Source organism: Bos taurus, chromosome 20, assembly GCF_002263795.3.
Source record: "Bos taurus isolate L1 Dominette 01449 registration number 42190680 breed Hereford chromosome 20, ARS-UCD2.0, whole genome shotgun sequence".
Taxonomy (NCBI): domain Eukaryota; kingdom Metazoa; phylum Chordata; class Mammalia; order Artiodactyla; family Bovidae; genus Bos; species Bos taurus.
In genome coordinates, this window is record NC_037347.1 from 67703207 (window position 1) to 67722584 (window position 19378).

Sequence of the window (19378 nt, forward strand, 5' to 3'; positions counted from 1 at the left end):
TACATATTAAAAGGATGAATTTTATGGTATGTGAATTATACTTCAACAAAACTGTTACAGCTAAATTAAAAACAGGAAAACAAAATAAAAGACTCAAAAAATTTGGTGGTAAAACTGGAAAAAAAAAAAATGTCCTCCAAACCCCTCCCCCCCAAAAAAGCAGACACATAGGAAAGAATTCAGAAAAATAAAAGCAATCGGTGTGTCAGTGCAAGAAATGTCACCTGCCTGATAAGAGTCTCAGGGAAGAATGGAAAAGATAGGGAGATCATTAAACACTGAAAGTCAAGAAAAACCCAGAACTGCAGCCACAGTTGCCAAACTGAAAGGGTCCAGCACACGGATTCCAACCGGATCCAAACCAGGAAACAGAAGCACACGCTTTCAGAACACAGTGCAGTTCAGTTCAGTCCTCAGTCGTGTCCGACTCTTTGCGACTCCATGAATCCCAGCATGCCAGGCCTCCCTGTCCATCACCAACTCCCGGAGTTCACTCAAACTCGTGTCCATCAAGTCGGTGATGCCATCCGGCCATCTCATCCTCTGTTGTCCCCTTCTCCTCCTGCCTCCAATCCCTCCCAACAGCAGAGTCTTTTCCAATGAGTCAACTCTTTGCATGAGGTGGCCAAAGTATTGGAGTTTCAGCTTTAGCATCAGTCCTTCCAATGAACACCCAGGACTGATCTCCTTTAGAACAGACTGGCTGGACTCCTTGCAGTCCAAGGGACTCTCAATAGTCTTCTCCAACACCACAGTTAAAAAGTATCAATTCTTCGGTACTCAGCTTTCTTCACCAGTCCAACTCTCACATCCATACATGACCACAGGAAAAACCATAGCCTTGACTAGACGGACCTTTGTTGGCAAAGTAACATCTCTGCTTTTTAATATGCTATCTAGGTTGGTCATAACTTTTCTTCCAAGGAGTAAGCGACTTTTAATTTCATGGCTACAATCACCATCTGCAGTGATTTTGGAGCCCCCAAAAATAAAGTCTGACACTGTTTTCACTGTTTCCCCATCTATTTGCCATGAAGTGATGGGACCGGATGCCATGATCTTACTTTTCTGAATGTTAAGCTTTAAGTCAACTTTTTCACTCTCCACTTCCACTTTCATCAAGAGGCTCTTTAGTTCCTCTTCACTTTCTGCCATAAGGGTGGTATCATCTGCATATCTGAGGTTATTGATATTTCTCCAGGCAATCTTGATTCCAGCTTGTGTTTCTTCCAGCCCAGCGTTTCTCATGTACTCTGCATAGAAATCAAATAAGCAGGGTGACAATCCACAGCCTTGACGTACTCCTTTTCCTATTTGGAACCAGTCTGTTGTTCCATGTCCAGTTCTAACTGTTGCTTCCTGACCTGCATATAGGTTTCTCAAGAGGCAGGTCAGGTGGTCTGGTATTCCCATCTCTTGCAGAATTTTCCACAGTTTATTGTGATCCACACAGTCAAAGGCTTTGGCATAGTCAATAAAGCAGAAATAGATGTTTTTCTGGAACTCTCTTGCTTTTTCCATGATCCAGCGGATGTTGGCAATTTGATCTCTGGCTCCTCTGCCTTTTCTAAAACCAGCTTGAACATCTGGAAGTTCACGGTTCACATATTGCTGAAGCCTGGCTTAGAGAATTTTGAGCATTACCTTACTAGCGTCTGAGATGAGTGCAATTGTGCAGTAGTTTGAGCATTCTTTGGCACTGGAATGAAAACTGACCTTTTCCGGTCCTGTGGCCACTGCTGAGTTTTTCAAATTTGCTGGCATATTGAGTGCAGCACTTTCACAGCATCATCTTTCAGGATTTGAAATAGCTCAACTGGAATTTCATCACCTCCACTAGCTTTGTTCATAGTGATGCTTTCTAAGGCCCACTTGACTTCACATTTCAGATGTCTGGCTCTAGGTGAGTGATCACACCATTGTGATTATCTTAGTCATGAGGATCTTTTTTGTACAGTTCTTCTGTGTATTCTTGCCACCTCTTCTTAATATCTTCTGCTTCTGTTAGGTCCATATCATTTCTGTCCTTTATCGAGCCCATCTTTGCATGAAATGTTCCCTTAGTATCTCTAATTTTCTTGAAGAGATCTCTAGTCTTTCCCATTCTGGTGTTTTCCTCTATTTCTTTGCATTGATCGCTGAGGAAGGCTTTCTTATCTCTCCTTGCTATTCTTTAGAACTCTGCATTCAGTTGCTTATATCTTTCCTTTTCTCCTTTGCTTTTCTCTTCTCTTCTTTTCACAGCTATTTGTAAGGCCTTCCCAGACAGCCATTTTGCTTTTTTGCATTTCTTTTCCACGGGGATGGTCTTGATCCCTGTCTCCTGTACAGTGTCATGAACCTCAGTCCATAGTTCATCAGGCACTCTATCAGATCTAGGCCCTTAAATCTATTTCTCACTTCCACTGTATTATCATAAGGGATTTGATTTAGGTCATACCTGAATGGTCTAGTGGTTTTCCCTACTTTCTTCAATTTAAGTCTGAATTTGGCAATAAGGAGTTCATGATCTGAACCACAGTCAGCTTCTGGTATCATTTTTGCTGACTGTATAAAGCTTCTCCATCTTTGGCTGCAAACAATACAATCACACAAGTCACATACAAAGAACCTGGAATCAGAATATCTTCCGACTCCAAAAATCAACTAGAGACCTGAGAAAGCAAGCCTTTAGCATGTTGGGGGAAAACGAATTCCAAGGTAAAATTCCACACGAGCTATCAATCAATCACGATGGAAAACAGACATTCTAACACTTGCAGTCTCCGCAAACTCACTCCCCAGGCGCCCCTGCTCAGGAGGTACCCAAGGATGTGAACGGAGCCCACCCTAATCATGAGATAAAAGAAGAGAGGACGAGGCAGGCACAAAAGAGAGGTCCGGAGAACCCCACAGGGCAGCTGTGCACCAGTCTGGGGCAGGCCCAAGGGCTCAGAGGGGATGTTTCTCCTTAAGGATAAAACGACAGAAGACCCGGTAGAACAAAGGCATTAAGCTGTTCTGACTGACTGACAGCTGCAAGGGAACACGGTGTCATTGCGCACTGAGATGGATTACTTTTTAAAATAACCTCTTCCCACCCACCCCCAATTCTCTTTCAAGTTCTTTGCAAGTCAATCTCATCTTCCCAGCCTTTCTTCCGGGGGCCATTCTGTAATGTCCAGAACTGTGCCAGACACATTCCAGAAACCTCAGGCTCTGTGGTTACACACAGCTGGGCTTAAATTCCTCTTCCGCCACTTTCTAGAAGGGTGCATTGGGCAAACCAACTTAACTTGCCCTGCCTCAGTACTATCTCCAATTTTACAGACAAGGAGACTGAAACCCTGGTTTGTGTGTGTGTTTGGGGGTGGGGCAGGTAATGTACCTGGCTTGCTATCAGGATTAAACAGAAGGAGTCATATAAAGCATTTAACTTCATCTCTGCCATATTAACATTTTCAAGATTAATCCACTGAATTAAGGATATAGCTATTAATCAGGGAAAACACTAGAAAACACACAAATGAGGAAAAATAACTGCAATTTACCCCATATTTGGCTCTAACAAACAGTCATAATGATGTCAACTCTGAATAGTGACCTAAGGGGCATCACAACTACACTGAGAGGATTGTTTTTTCCACTGGGGGTGCGGGGGGTGATGGGTGCAGCTCCAGCCTCACCCTCCAAAGGCAGAAATGGAAAAATATGTCTGAAACTGAAAAACAAGAAGTAGCCACATACCTCTTTTATTCAACAATATGCAAGAGTGCAAACAAAACTGGTGTCTCTTGAGAACACGGACAGGCTGGCTGGGGGCTTAACAAATATGGTGCGTCTACCTGTCTTTCTAAACTATGCTCACACAGATTTTAAAAACTTAAAATTTTAAAAGCTTAAAATCACAAAGCACAGCACTACCCAGGAAAGCAGCACACAGCGGGTGAGAAGTGCACCGTGGTGGCCGCCGCGCCCCAGCCCCTACCTCGTTCTCTGCCCGGCCGGCGGGTCTGCCGCTGCCCTGACCTCATGGAACAGTCTCCGGTGCTTCTCCAACCCCGCCCGCGGTCAAGGCCGCGAGTGATGCGTCTGGGAAGCATGACCGCGCGTGAAGCAGAGGGCGGCAGGCCCCGCTGACCGATCGCCCGCGTGCGCACGCCGCACCCTCCCAGTGCCCAGCCTCCAGGGCGGACGCGGTCCAAGGTGAAGGCGGGGGTGTCCTGAGACCACTCTCCTTCCGCGGCCCGTGCTCTCCTTCTGGAACCCCATTCCCGCTGTCTCTGTGCTAACACAGCTTCCTCTCCTTCGGGGACTGCTGCCCCAGCGTCCCCTGGAAACCTCACGTCCCCGCAGTCCCCTCTGCTGTCCTAACTCCCTCCTTCGGCTTTCCTCGGCCTCCAGCGCGCGCTCCTCCGGCTCCATCGTGCTCACTCCCGTGCTCGCTGACCCAGCCCCCAGAGCAGCCCCCTGGGTCCTGCCGCCTGCTCCACAGTGAGCGGTTCCCATCAGCCAGGTCCCAGCCCTGAGAGTCAGTGAGGACACAGAGAGCCAAGGGAAAGGGGAGAGAAGCAATCCTCTCCAATTCCCGTCTTCCCTCAACACAGCAGCTGTGCACGCGGGGCGGGGGGCACCGAGGGCCCGGGGCTGAGAGGCGGGCGGGGGATGGCCCTCGAGTTAGGCAAGTGGTGTTACAACACGCAGACATCAAGCAAATAAGGAAACACACAGTTGACAGCGGGCTAAGTAAATTGCCTGAGTCAGCCTGTGAGCACTGATGCTCGGGGAGGGAAGGTTCTCAGCTGACTCTGGAGTGCCCTTCCCACCGTGGGAGGCCTGCCACCTTCGCGGTCACTCCTCACCCCATGGCCAGAGGCTGTCCACCCCCCAGGGCTGGTGCAGACCAGAGCCCACAGGGCAGGCCTGAGACTGCGGTCCTCAGAAAGGCCTGCTTGCGAGGAGGGGGGCCTTGGCTGGCATCTGGGAACCTAGCTTTCTGAAGGGCTCCCACCATTCCCCAAACCGTTAAGAGTGGTACCTAGTGGCCCAACGATGCGACATGGCTGCTGCTGAAAACTGCTTTCCTCCCGGGAGACCGGCACCTGGGCACGTAGGCAGGCACGACCACGTGGCCATGTGACCACAGCAGCCTCTGGGTTCGGAGTCTCTAATGAGCAGCCCTGCCGGACAATACTTGACATGCGTCACAACACACAGCTGCACAACCCTTGAATCAAGCGCTCAGCTGGCTTCCTCCACTGGCATCTCGCTCGCCTTTCCTGGGTCTGCTTTCACCGCAATAAACCACTAACCTAACCCTGGATCAGCCCCTTATGGGCGTCACCAAACTCGGGGCAGTTGTGGAGCTCGCTAATACAGGGTAACCGCCCAAACGTCTCCAGACCCGGCCAAGTGTTTCGCAGAGAAGACAAGGCTGTACTGGAACTTCCCCGCACACGAGAGAGAGACTGACGGAAAAAGGCAGAAGACACGACAACATAACGATACACCTCCCTGATGGGCTCTAGCACCAGGAGGGGAAGCCACACCTGGCCGTAATGCAGGCCCCTCGGAAGGGTCTACAGATAGTGACCTGAGGGAAATCACAGCTACATGGAGAGGCCAGAGGGAAGTGGGCATGAAGGCTTCTGGCCCGATGGGAGAGCTGAGGCTCTGCTGGAAAGCGCTCAGATCTTGAGGAAGCACACTGAGTGTGGAGCGGGGAGAAAGTGTGTGTGTGTGTGTGTGTGTGTGTGTGTGCACGTGCGTGTGTGTGAGGGAGTGTGTGTGTGTGTGTAGACCAACGAGAATGTGGAGCGGGGACAAGTGTATGTGTGTGTGCACATGTGTATGTGTGTGAGGGAGTGTGTGTGCGTAGACCAACGAGAATGAGGAGCGGGGAGAAAGTGTGTGTGTGGGGAGTGAGTGTGTGTGTGTGTAGACCAACGAGAATGTGGAGTGGGGACAAAGTGTGTGTGTGTGCGTGTTTGTGTGTGTGTTTGTGTGTGTAGACCAACGAGAATGTGGAGCAGGGACAAAGTGTGTGCGCGAGGGAGTGTATGTGTGTGTGTGTGTGTGTAGATCAACGAGAATGTGGAGCGGGGAGAAAGTGTGTGTGTATGTATATGTGTGGGTGTGGGTGTGTGTGTGTGTACGGACCAACGAGAATGTGGAGCAGGGACAAAGTGTGTGTTCGAGGGAGTGTGTGTGTATGTGTAGACCAATGAGAATGTGGAGCGGGGAGAAAGTGTATGTGTGTGTGCACATGTGTGTGTGTGTGAGGGAGTGTGAGTGTGTGTAGACCAACAAGAATGAGGAGCGGGGAGAAAGTGTATGTGCGAGGGAGTGTGTGTGTGTGTGTATGTAGACCAACGAGAATGTGGAGTGGGGACAAAGTGTGTGTGTATGTAGGAGTGTGTGCGTGTACAGACCAACGAGAACGTGGAGCGGGGACAAAGTGTGTGTGTGTAGGAGTGTGTGTGTGTGTGTGTGTGTGTGTAGACCAACGAGGACCTGAACACAAACATCCTGACCACCTGTGAATAGGATGAACAGAATATCAGCCTTCTCTGTACTCTTCTGGCAACTTTCCTGGAAGTTCTAAACTATTTCAAAATAAACTCTTTTTAAAAACCACAAATCTCTGATTGCTGTGCTGTGGGTGACTTCGCTAAATGACCAGCTTGAATCCTCTCCAATGAGCTGTGTTTCCTCCTCCTGTTTGCTACCTTTTTACGAACTGCGGCTGAATGGAGTCTGGTCGAGCTTCATGAGGGCTGAGCCTGTCCCCTGAGCGGTCAGCCAGGGCCCCAGGTGATGCTCCCTGGCACAGTGGGAACACCTACCCCTCCACCTGCACCCATCCGCGGGGGCCGCTGAGCGGCTCTGGCTCTGGGGAGGGCAGGCTTCAGCCTCGCGGGCCTCTTCTTGGGGCTTGATCATTCAGAGACTCCGCCGTTCCCCTCCTAGTCTCTGCCCAGGATGCCTCCTCTGCCCACGCCACTCCCCTTCCATCTCTTCCCTCTCATTTACCACAAATGGTTCTTCAGGCCTAGACTCACTTCCTCCATGAAGCCTTCAGCTGCCCCTCCTGGATGCTCCCAGAGCACCTACCCTGAACGTCCCCTGGAAGAGAACAGTTGACCTCTGACCAACACGGTCTGAACTGCGTGGGTCCCACCTTTTACTCAGATTTTCTCAGTAAGTACTCATTACAAGACACGTACGCTGTGGACGCTGTTTCATTCATCTGTAACCTCAACCACAACACACACTCTACGCCTCCTCTGTTCACACTCAATTCCAACACACACCACAGTCTCACAAACATGGTGACGCTCGAAAAACATTCACTGACTGAATCTCAACTCTGTGAGAATTTGCTATAACCACTTACATATCGGTATGTATAGGGGCAAGTATGTTTCAAGTTGCAAATAATGGAAGTTGAAAGCACTGGTGATTATCAATGGAAGTCCAACACAAATTTATATAAACAATTGGCTCAAACCTGCTCCAAGGACAGCCAAACACCATTTATTCTGAATCTATTCTGGTTACATAAGCTAAACAGTATAACTATGTGCTTCAAACTCTCATCTGGATTCTCCAGAGAATTAAAATGTTTTGCTCTGCAATAACCAAAACTGGTTAAAAAAAAAAAAAAAAAAAAGGCAGGGAGGTGGGTGGAGAGGCCCTCTCCTTCACCAGAAAAAAGGGGCTTCCGCCAGCTTGAGTTAAAACCTCTCAGCGTAAGATCTGTTTAACGGTACATAATATCACCAGTGTGAGGATCCACACAGGTTTAGGATTTCCAAAGTGTGGCAACCCATACGGACACTGGGCTACAGGTCAGTGATCAACCATCGTAACCAGTAAGGGTGAGAAAACAGATGACGTGATGTCAGAGGCTAGGGAAAAATGTGGTCCATCTATAAACTTCTACATCAAGCCACAAAAGCAGTATCTCTGCACCTGCTAAAGAAAAAGAGGGCAGGGAATTCCCTGGCAGTCTAGTGGTTAAGACTCCAGGGTTTCAGTTCTGAGGGCTCGGGGTCAATCCCTGGTCAGGGAACTAAGATCCTGCAACCCAGAGGCATGACAAAAGTAAGAAAGAGAGAGAGAGAGAGAGAGAAGAGGGCCGGGAGGAGTGAGACGGGGAGGAAGCCGCGCAGCCCACACAGAGCACCGCTCCATGGGGACAACCGGCCTCCACGGGGCTCAGGAGGGAGCCACAGCGCTGGCTCGGGGGCTCCTGCAGGCAGACACCCCTGACGTGCGAGGTAAACTTCTGCAAGACCCAGGAGTCTCGGTGCACCAGAGCTCACAGCAAAGTGTGCTCTCTACATACCCTCTCTCTCTGAGACACACAACGAGCTGTGGTGCTACGCAATCCTGCAGAAATGTCTTTGCTGCGGGGCCGACCGCAGGCCTGCTGACTGGCAAACGCCTGTTCTCACCCTCGGGGCTCCCCCATCCTGATCTCCCACACGCGTCCTCTTTACCTCCGTCTGTTTGCTGCTCCTGGCCTCATGACCCCATATCCACCTTAGAGGCCAGCAGGCATGGACAGAACACACTCCTCCACTCTCCTGTCCCCACTTCTCCCCAACTGCGGTTCTCACAGTGAGCTCAGAGCCCATCTGACCTAGCCGCTTTGCTTTTTCCCCGGAGGGGATCGTGGTACCTGGAGGCTCCACATCCAGACACGAACACAGCTGAAACCCCTTGGGGCTTCAGTCCACACTTTCAGTGCCTGTCCCATCCCACAAACAAGGGTTCCCCCGAGCATAACCACACCCATCCCTCCAGTGCTACCCGTGGGTGTCTCTACACTACACAGGCTGAGCTGAGTGTCGGTGAAGGAGACCACAACACCTAACTATTTACAATCCTGCCCCTTTTGGAAAAGTCCTGCAGACTCCTATACTTAGAGACCTCAGAGGACGACCCCTACGGCTGCTGGCTGGCTTGAGAACCAACAGAAGAATGTGGCGCAGCAGGAAGGAGGGAGGTGCCCAGGAGGCGACTGCAACAGCTTCTGGGCCAGAGATCACAGGGGTTCACATGAGAGGGGAAGCAGTGGGGAAAGGGAGAAACGGGTGGACCAGGAGAAGAACTGACAGTAAGCTGATAGGCTGGACACAAGGTGTGAGAGAAAAGTGAGGAACCAAGGGGGACATCTAGTTTCTGCCCGAGCCACCAGGAGGATGCAGTTGCTACTCTGAATGAAGACCGGGTCTTTGAAGGAGATTCGAACCCACAACTGGACAGTGGGTTATTTACATTCATCGTCCTCCTACAGAAAAGCCTGTGACTCACTGTCCTCTTAGAAGAAGAGCCAACATCCTTATGACAGTCTCGAAGGGCGTCCCCGGTCAGCCTCTGTTCTAACTTCATCAAATTCTGTAGGTCATTGCGCCCCCACCAAATTCATATACTGACGAATAATCAGCAATAGGACGGGCACAGCAGGGTGGTCCCCTGCTGGGTAAACAGGTCAGAACGGCACAGCCTTTGGGGATGGAACCTGTGCTCTTACGAAGGAGACCCCAGAGCACTGCCAAGTGAGGGCACAGCAGGAAGGAATCAGAGAGCAGATCCGCCAGTCCCTGGATCCTGGACTTGGCGGCCACCGTGACTGTGAGGAGTGAATCCCTGTCGCTTGGAAGTCACCTGGCCAGGGCGGCCCCAAACCGACCAAGAGCCCAGCACGCGCTCCACCCCAGCTGCCGTGCCTCCACGTCTTCCCAAGCACGTGAGTGAATGGCCACCACAGCGACCTCTCTGCCGTCTGGGGTGCTCCTCTCCAAAGACATCTCCAGAGCTTATCCTCACCCTCTCTGCCCAAAGACAACCTCCCTGAGGCCTCCAGGACTCCCTACTTAAATTCTACCAGATACTGGCCCTTTCTTCAGCCTTTTATTCCTCTGCCTCCTTTCTCTGCTCAATTTATTTCCAACATGTTTATTACCTTCTCACATAACTTGTTGACTATCTCCTCCCCCTACCTCCTAACATACAGGCTCTAAGAGATAAAGAATATTTGCCTTTTCACCCACTGCTGAACCTGTACTTCCTAAAACACAGGAGGGAATCAAAAAACATTTGCTGAGTGAGTAAAGAGCCCAAAGAACAAATACAACTTACAAAAGATTCAAGAGAACTTCCCTCATGGACCTGGGTTTTGAGGGAAAAACAGAAGCACATTATGAATGCCTCCATGAGACATCTCAGCTCAGACAGTGACTTTCCCATTAGTTCCTCCTCTATTTCCGAGTGCCAGGGCAGGACTTTCTTCTCTCCCTCCCTGCTCCCAGCCCTTAAAATGTCTGGTATTAGCTCATAGATGATGCTGTTAGAAAAATAAAACCCCAAACCCTCAGCTTCTCTGATAGCCTCGGGGCCTACACTCCTTCCTGCCTTCACAGAGCTCTGCCTCTGCCCCAACCAGAGCTCCTCCAGTTCCTGACACCTCGCTCCTTTTCACCCCAAAACTCGATCACCTGTCAAACCTTCTACCTAGGAAGCTCCTCCCACACCTTTTCCAGTCTGCTTCTCATCATTCACGTGTCCGAATGTCACCAGCTCAAGAGCAACCTGCCCTCCGGGCAGCCCCCAGCGGAGGAAAAACCACCACTCCAACTCCTCCTCTATTTTCCTAACACTTCAAACCTTCTTTCATCCACATATACACCTTATCTACAAGATTACTGTTCACCACTATTTTATTCACCACTATGTCCCTAGTGCCTAGAACACCAGGTAGAACAGGAGTAATTTAATTACATGTCAGTACCGTGCTGGACTACGACCTTCAGATGGTAAAGAATCCACCTGCCAAATGCAGGAGACACAAATTCGATCCCTGGGTTGGGAAGATCCCCTGGAGAAGGAAATGGCAACCCCCTCCAGTATATTCCTGCCTGGAAAAAAAAACCCCACGGACAGAGAGAGGAGCCTGGAGGACTACACACACAGCCCATGGGGTCACAAAGAGCTGGACGCGACTGAGGACACAGGCACAGGCGGTGCACAGCACTGCTTTACCACTGAAAAATATTGATGACAGCAGCAAAAAGAGAGACTCCTGATATCAGACAGCTGCGAGAAGTCCAGCTGGGGAGGAGCACTCCGCAGGACCTGAGGCAGACGCTGGCAGCGGCTCCTCTTCTGCCAGGGGCACGCACACTCCACGCTACACTTCAGAGACCTGCATTGTCCGCCTGCCTTCGGGGAACGAATGACCCTCCTGGCCAACCCGCAGGCCACATGAGCACCCGCCCCCACCACCCCCACAAGCAAGAAATACGGAAGGACGGCCCGGCACAGTAAAAAATCAACCACCTTCTCCTGGGAGAGATTAGCTTCCCTTGGCATTCTGACCACCACTCATCTCCCTCGGAGTCAGCCTTGGGGGAAACACCGGGATTGGAGAAGGGAATCTCGGGGGGCCCCCCAACCCTCCACCAGCGCTGCATCTAGGAAATGAATCCCGGATTCTAAGCCTGAAGAACGCAGCGGAAAGTCGCTAAGACATGCCCAGTTCTTGCAAGCCCATGGACTGTACCCTGCCAGGCTCCTGTGTCCATGGGATTCTCCAGACCAGAATACTGTAATGGGTAGCCTTTCCCTTCGCCAAGGGATCTTCCCGACCCAGGGATCGAACCCAGGTCTCCCGCATTGCAGGCAGATTCTTTACCAGCTGAGCCACCAGGGCAGTCCAAGAATACTGGAGTGGGTAGACTCTCCCTCCTCCAGCGGATCTTCCCGACCCAGGAATCGAACCAGAATCTCTCCCCTGCATTGCAGGCGGATTCTTCAACAGCTGAGCCACCAGGGAAGCCGTAGCCATTCCCAATACGGGGAGGGGGGGGGGGGCCTTCCGCCCGACCCGCCCCCCCCGCCCCGCCCCGCCCCGCCCGCGCCCCGCACGGCCCTGCCCAACCTCTCCGCGCCCTCGGCCTGAGGGGCAGACGCCTCACCTGCTGCAGAGAGGCGCAGCCCTGACAACGCGAGAGGTCCGCCGCCGTCCCCGGCGCCGCCGAGTGGGTCTCGCCCGGCATCATGGTGCCGCCGCCGGGCCCGCGGAGCCCGCGCGCCTCAGGGGCCGGCGGCCTCGGCCCCGTCCTGCCTCTGCTGACGCCGTCGGGGCCGTCCGGCCCTACCGGGCCGCTTCCCGCCGGGTCCGGGCGGGTCCATCCGTGCACCGAGGTCCCCGTGGAGCCGGGAGAACGGCTCTCCGAGCCAGAGCCACCTCAGGCGCTGCAGACAGAAACGATACACCCGGCGCGGCCCCCCGAGCGTGCGACGCCGCTCAGCCAGGACCCCGCCCCGCCCCGGCTCGTTCCGCCCCCATGCCGCGGCTCGGGGCTGCCCGCCGCGCCGCCTGAGGAAAAACGGGGCGCGGGGCTGCGCCTCGGCGGCGGGGGTACACCGCCCGAAGAAACGGCACAGGGCGGAGAGGCGTCGGACGGGTCCCCTCTTTCGCCGTGTAGGGTTTAGTCTTCCTTTGCCGGCTTGCTTTGTAGACGGCTTTCGATAGACACCAAAAACCTTCGCCGAGGGGGGGAGGTGACCTGAGGTGACGTCACTGCAGGCGCCTCCTGGCCCTGAAGGACCCCGCACGCTGACGGGCTGGTGCGCGAGTTTTAACTGGAGCGGCGCGCTCCGTCAGACTGCGGCCGGGCCCAGGCGGAGACCCGAGGACTACATCTCCCGGCGGTCCCCGCGCGCCGGGCGGACCCCGAGCAGTTCTTCCGGCCGCCGCGGGCGCGCCTGAGGGGGCGGTTCGCCTCCTGAGGCGTTGTCGTCGTCGCCGCTGACCAGCCCTTCTTCTCAGACGTCTTTCTTCTCCGCAGCTCCTTCTCCTTCCGTGTCCACTTGCCTTCCGGCCCCGCGCTCCTCGGCCTCTTTCCCCTCCACCCCCCGGAAGTCCTGCCAAGCACAGCGCCTGGCCGAATCCTGAGCGACCCCGCCTCCCGTCAGTGGCCGGCTGCTACCAAATCTTTTTAAAATCTCTTCAAAGGGGAAAAAAGAGAAAATCTTCACTTTACAGCAATTCCCGGATACCCTGAAGTCCTCATCCTCTTGTTTGAATCGAAGTTTTCCCCAATATCCGCTGCCACCAGAATCTTTTTGATAATCCCAGCTTGCCATCGGTTACCTTGCTCGGAAGCCTCAGACGTCGCTTCTCGACGTCTGGTTAGGAACTCCGAATTCTTAGCGTCCCATACAAGAACTGCATGCATTAAGGAGGCGTCCCAGACCCTATCAGCTCCTTCCTAAATCTTCAGGATGGAAATTGCAACTGAAAACACGTCCCCTCCCCGTCCCCCCGTCCCCCCCCCCCCCCCCGCACCTTCCAAGAAAGCAGTCTGTGCTCCTCTCCAAACGCCGGCATCCCTGTCCTTGCTTGTACACGCTCTGCGGTTGAAGCTGGCTGTGAAGTGGAGGGACCAGGTGTCCAGCAGTCGCTTAGATCGCCTGTCCTTGGCACTGAAGACACGTCTGTACACGAGGGGCTACTGTGGGATGTGCAGAAAACAGGAGTAGGGTTAAAAGTGAAAGGAGAAGCGAGAAAGAGCAGAGGAACCCCTGTGGTCCTGATGACTTTCCATGTCTGCCTTCCAACCTCGGACAAACAGGTCTTAACAGTAACTTCCTTTTTATCTAAGGTTCCCCAAATGTAGTCCCCCCCCTACCCCCCAGGGTATCTTAGTTAGGGAGGCACCAGCTTATACTCCAGCATTGGCTCCCTCTGCACTGTCCACCCGCCTACACGACATCCCTACCCCTGCAGGAACTGGGAATTCACTGCTGCCTTCCTGTCCCCTGCACCTGCCTGGAACGCCCTTCCTGCCAGCTTGGCATTCTGTAACCCTCCTGTCCTTCCAGGCCGCATGTTTTACCTCCACGACCACAATATGTATGTCCTTTTTTGTCCGCTTGTTGTTGTTTACTTACTATGTCATATCCTAACATATGTGACCCCATGGACCATAGCCCACCAGGCTCCTCTGTCCACGGCGTTTCCCAGGCAAGAAAACTGGAATGGGTTGTCGTTTCCTTCTCCAGGGGATCTTTCTGACCCAGGAATTGAAACTGTGTCTCCTGCCTTGGCAAGCAGATTCTTTATCGCTGAGCCGTCAGGGAAGCCCGTTTTTGTCCCTTAGCACTAATTTTTTTTTGAAATTAATACCACATTTTGACTTGGATAATGGTGGTCTTTATGTCTTAGAGGTGAATTTTCCTTTGAAACTCTGCAAAGTGCTGTACACAGTAGGTGCTCCATGGATGTCAGAGTGAGTCAGATTTGCTGCAGCTAATTGAAAGTGAAAAATAATAAGCACTTCTGCTCAGAAGTGAAAGTGCATTTGCTCCATCTTCTACATTTCTCATAAGATATTCAAAGGGGGAAAAAACCCAATAGCAGCAGTCCGTTTTGTGTAATGTCGTGTGGGCAAACTTTCCATAAACGGCCACACAGTAAATATGTTAGGATTTGGGGAACATACTGGTCTTTACTGCATATGTCATTTTTTTTGTTTGTTTGTTTTTGAGGAACCGTCTACAGGTGTAAAAATCATTCTTACCTGGCAGGCTGTGCATAAACAAGTGTAGTTGTAGTTCATAATGGAAATTGGTGTTGGCCACTGGTTAGGGAATGCTGGAAATGACATTTTTCCTCTCCTGTAAGAATGGCCACCCGTACTGTGTCATACTGTAGCCCCTGATGTGAAGAGCCCACTCCTTGGAAAAGCCCCCAATGCTGGGAAAGATTGAGGGCAGGAGGATAAGGGGACCACAGAGGATGAGATGGTTGGAAAGAATCACTGACTCAATGGACACGAGTTTGAACAAACTCTGGGAGATGCTGAAAGACAGGGAAGCCTGGCATAATGCAGTCCATGGGGTCACAAAGAGTCCAACAGAACTTAGCAACTGAGAGACAGCAACATTGTGTCATTGTGATGGAAGCAAACAAGCATATGTCTACATTGCAGAAAACTGCAAGCAAAGGCTTTGGAACCATGCACCTGGCTTTAAACTCTGAAGCAAGTGATCTCTTTGAGCTGCTATTTCCTTACAGAGGAGTAGCTGTAATTTAAGGGTAAAATGAAAAGGGCAGGGCCAAGCCCATAGGCTCTACCATACAGTGAAGAGGCATTCACAGTTTATTGATGGTGTCATCTAGTTTGGAAAATAGATAATATCTCCATCCAACTCACGTAAAAAAAATAATAGAAAAGGGAAAAAAGAGGTTTGGTTTAGGTGTGTTTTGGGTTTTTTTTTTTTTTTTTTTCAATTTTTAAAATTTTGATCAAGCTTCCAAGGAAAACTGTTTTTCTGTCAGACTGTCCTAAGACCTGGAGGATGTCTAGATTCTGGTTCTGATTTTGGGGACCCCTGTGCCTGGAGTCCAGGAAGCTACTTAGAGAATCCAAGTATAATAGTCTCAGTTCTTGGCCCACACCCTCCTCATCACCCCCCATATCCTTGGTAGCTTCTCAAAGTTAATGCTTTGAAGAATAACAAAATAAAGTTTAATTGAATTGATTATTTAATTTATTAACATGATTCCACTGAAATGGCTAATAGGTTTTGTCTAGAAGTCAAGGCTTATATCACAAGAACTCAAAGTGCAAAGCTGTTTGTTCTTTGAATGTTCTGATATTTTGCTTTATGGAGAGCTATTCTTTCACCTGCTGCATTTGCCCATAAGCAAAATAAACTGTGTTTCTTCCTTCTTCTAAATTCCTGAGAGGTGTGTTAGGGAATAATGGCAACTCTAGCAGTCTGCAGTTCAGTGGTATTATCTAAGTTGTGCCAGTTTCTGCATCTGCAATGTAATGCTACCATAAGCCCACAAGATGGCTGTCTTTCCCTGTCTGTGGTTTAGACCCAAATGGAATTTCCAACCATGTTTATGACTTAACTAGCAGCAGCAGTACTTTGGCCACTTGATGCAAAGAGGCAACTCATTGGAAAAGACCCTGATGCTGGGAAAGATTGAAGGCAGGATGAAAAGGGGATGACAGAGGATGAGATGGTTGGATGGCATCAGGGACTCAATGGACATGAGTTGAGCAACTCGGGGAGACGGTGAAGGAAGGGCAGCAGTTCTGCAGTCCATGGGGTTGTAGCGAATCAAACATGACCGAGGTTGAACAAAGCAACAGTCCCTTCTGGGTGGGGAGGGAAGTTTGAGTTTTCTCCGGGGATCAGTGGTGGGCTCTATGCCTTTGCTGCTTTTTTAAAAACTATTTATCTATTCGGCAGCAGTGGGTCTTAATCGCAGCACACGAGATCTTCGTCACATTATGCAAGATCTTTCGTTGCAAACAGACATTCTTCAGCTTTGGTGTGCAGATTTAGTTTGCTTTGCAGCACATGGGGGTCATAGTTCCCTGACCAGGGATCAGACCTGTGTCCCCTGCATTGTGAGGCAGATTCTTAACCTTTGGACTACCAGGAAGTCTCTTTCCCAGCACTGGGGTCTTTTCCAATGAATGGGCTCTTCACATCAGGAGCTACAGTATGACACAGTAGGGGTGGCCATTCTTACAGGAGAGAAAAATGTCATTTCCAGCATTCCCTAACCATCGGCCAACACCAGTTTCCATTATGAACTACAACTACACTTGTTTTTGCACAGCCTGCCAGGTAAGAATGAGTTTTACATCTTAAGTCAAGGGGTCTTACCTGAAAGATTGAGTTTACTCAGAAACCTGAAGAACCAGTTTTTGGAAGACACCCTGAGGCTGGGAAAGATTGAAGGCGGGAGGAGAAAGGGACAGAGGACAAGATGGGATAGACATGAGTTTGAGCAGTCTCTGGGAGTTGGTGAAGGACTGAGAGCCTCTGCAGTCCATGGAGTCACAAAGAGTCACACATGACTGAGCGACTGAACAACAACCTGGAAACCTGAAGAACCAGTTTTTGCTTTAAAACAAGCGTGATTTGGAATAGAAGGCAGAACTGATACAGATGAAGCGCAATTTAAAGGACTTTCCTGGTTGCTAAAGCCCTCTGCAGGGGAGTGTGAGGTGTTTTGTGAACATCTGGCAGCTGTAACTCCTGGTCACCTAGGACTCTTCTGTGGTCTCCAGGATTTGCTTCCTGAAAGTTCCCACCCTACAGACCCAGTAACTTCTGGCCCCTTCCAGCACCAGGATCATCTACACAGTTTTGGGGGCCAGATATAAGATGAAAATGCCAGACACCGTGTTCAGAACTTCTGATGAATTTTAAGATGCAACAACAAAGCCTCAAACAGGGGCGGGCCTCTTGTGAGCGAGGGTCCGTCTTGACAATGGGTAGCGCACTGAGAAAGTGGCCCCGCTGCCTCCCTGTCTGGAACCAGACCTGCCCCCAGCTCCCCTCGCCTCCCGCCGTGGTCCACCCTCCCACCCTTGGAGCACAGAGCTGTGTCCTCCCTGCTCCCACACTCAGCCCACCAGGTGGTCCTCCCTTCCTGTCCTAAGAGACAACAGAGTCCGACCAGTCCAGAGACATCGTGTGTGGACTTCTCGCTTCACCGAAGGCTCTCATCCCAGGCCTCGCATCTCTCCTCCCTGTCTGTCCGTCTGTCCAGGCCCTTCATGATCCTGGTTGCACATGGTCTCAGCCACCCGTGTTGTGGGTCACTCCTGTCTCCTATGGCTGTGATTGTAAGACTCCACGGAGCCCTGGGATAACTGCAGGGCGACCCCAGGAAAAATCTGAAGGAGGGCTCAAAATGTTGTTCTAACTGTCGAAGAAAAAAAACATGTTATTTCCGACACTTGGCAAAGAACAGCAAAGCCCTTATTTATGCCCTGGTGACAGCCATAGGGAGCCCTGCTGGGCTTTTGAGGCAGGAGAGAGGGCTTGGGCTCTGAGCCAGCGACCAAGAGGGAAGGTGGGGATTTGCAGCCGCAGCACAGAGCGGTGGGCGGGGTGGGGGTGGGGCAGGGGGCAGAGCATTTCTAAGAGAAACATCCAGCCTGGGGGTGGGGGAGTGGGGACAGGGATCCTGGCTAAAGCTTCCTGACAGGACTCTAGCTGCAGGCAGGCAGGGTGGTCAGACCTCATGTCGGGGACGTGGAAGATGGGGAACGTGATCACACGTCTCCGGGTCCTGTGCCCAGGGTGGGGCCTCCTGGTCCAAGTGACTGAACAAGACTCTGGCTCAGATCCAACCAGGCAGAGATGAGCCCTGAAGCCTGGGGGTCAGGGCCACACTGAGAGGACAGCTCGGAGGAGGCCTATGCAGGGGAGACCTGGTGGGCAGCAGCAGCCGTGCTCCCGGGGTCTGCTCCACCCGCCCCTCCACGTGTCACCTGAAGCGAAGCGCTCTCTCCCGGAAGAAGCCTGGGGACCTGTCTCTCAGAGCCACCACTCAGCCCAAGAACGAGGGGAGCTCTGTTGAGGCCCTTCCGTGTCATGTTAGTTGCTCAGTCGTGTCCGACTCTTTGTGACCCTGTGGACTGTAGCCCGCCAGGCTCCTCTGTCCATGGGATTCTTCAGGCAAGAATACTGGAGTGGGTGGCCATTCCCTTCTCCCGGGGATCTTCCTGACCCAGGGGTCGAATCTGGGTCTTCTGCATTGCAGGCAGATTCTTTACCACCTGAGTTACCAGGGCAAATCCACCAGGGCATTTCTGAATGAGAACAGCCTTCCCTGTTAGCACTTCAAGCCTGCCTGCCAGTGGGTCCCAGCACCAACGACAGCAAGGCTGGACGCACGGTGAGAGAGGGAAGACAGAGGTCACCACAGGCCACCCGTGGCGCCTTCTGACCCCTGATCCTTTCGGGCAGATGAGAGGGAGGAAGGGTCTCTGGCAGACACGGTCTGAGGGTAGTGGTGCTCCTTTGAGACAGGCTTCGTTTTTCCATTTCATGGGAATCAAAGCTGATGCGGATGCAGCATCCCCAGGCCCTGGGAGGCTGTCCTCCCAGCTGGACATGCTGCGGGCGCCTCCCTTCTCCCCCTGGCCCTTCACACTCGACTGCTGGCTCAGTCCTCACCCTGGAGTTCTGCCGGCACCTCCGTAGCAGGCACATGAAACCCTCTGCCCCGATTTTTGCTGCAAGTCATACCGTGTCCCACTGTTTTATGGAGACTGTGAGGGATCCACTCCCTCCTGTGCCTTCCCTAGGGCCTCACTTCCCTCCCGCCCTCTTGAGAGTCTGCTCTGAGCTGAGGTTTGGTCCTCACAGTCCCTGCTGGCCTGGCCGGTATCCCTGAGCAATCGGGGAACGACTCTGGGAATGGCGTGTTATGCCTGGGATCCCCGTGGCCCCTGTGCTCTTAGCATCCTCATCACTATTTAAAGGGGCCCATCCTTGCTAACATAGCCCGAACCTCTCCTAAACTGGCATGTGTGTTCAACGATGTTTCACCATCATCTTTTCG

The 19378-nt window shown here is 51.9% G+C and overlaps 1 protein-coding gene across 3 annotated transcripts in view; it reads right to left on the reverse strand.

The window, feature by feature from the left end:
* The window catches only part of ICE1 (interactor of little elongation complex ELL subunit 1), a 65391-nt gene extending 50928 nt beyond the window's left edge, over positions 1-14463 (reverse strand). For 2 of the 3 annotated variants that reach the window (XR_009492003.1, XM_003587535.6), the window contains exon 1: positions 11964-12297. Coding sequence is in view for 1 of the 3 variants with exons in the window: in XM_003587535.6 (XP_003587583.2) it covers positions 11964-12047 (84 nt within the window). In the remaining 2 variants the exon portion in view is untranslated. Of the gene's footprint in view, positions 1-11963; positions 12298-13339 lie in introns of those variants that run through there. The other variant, XM_059878918.1, reaches the window with a different exon arrangement.
* Between the last annotated feature and the right edge of the window lie 4915 nt (positions 14464-19378).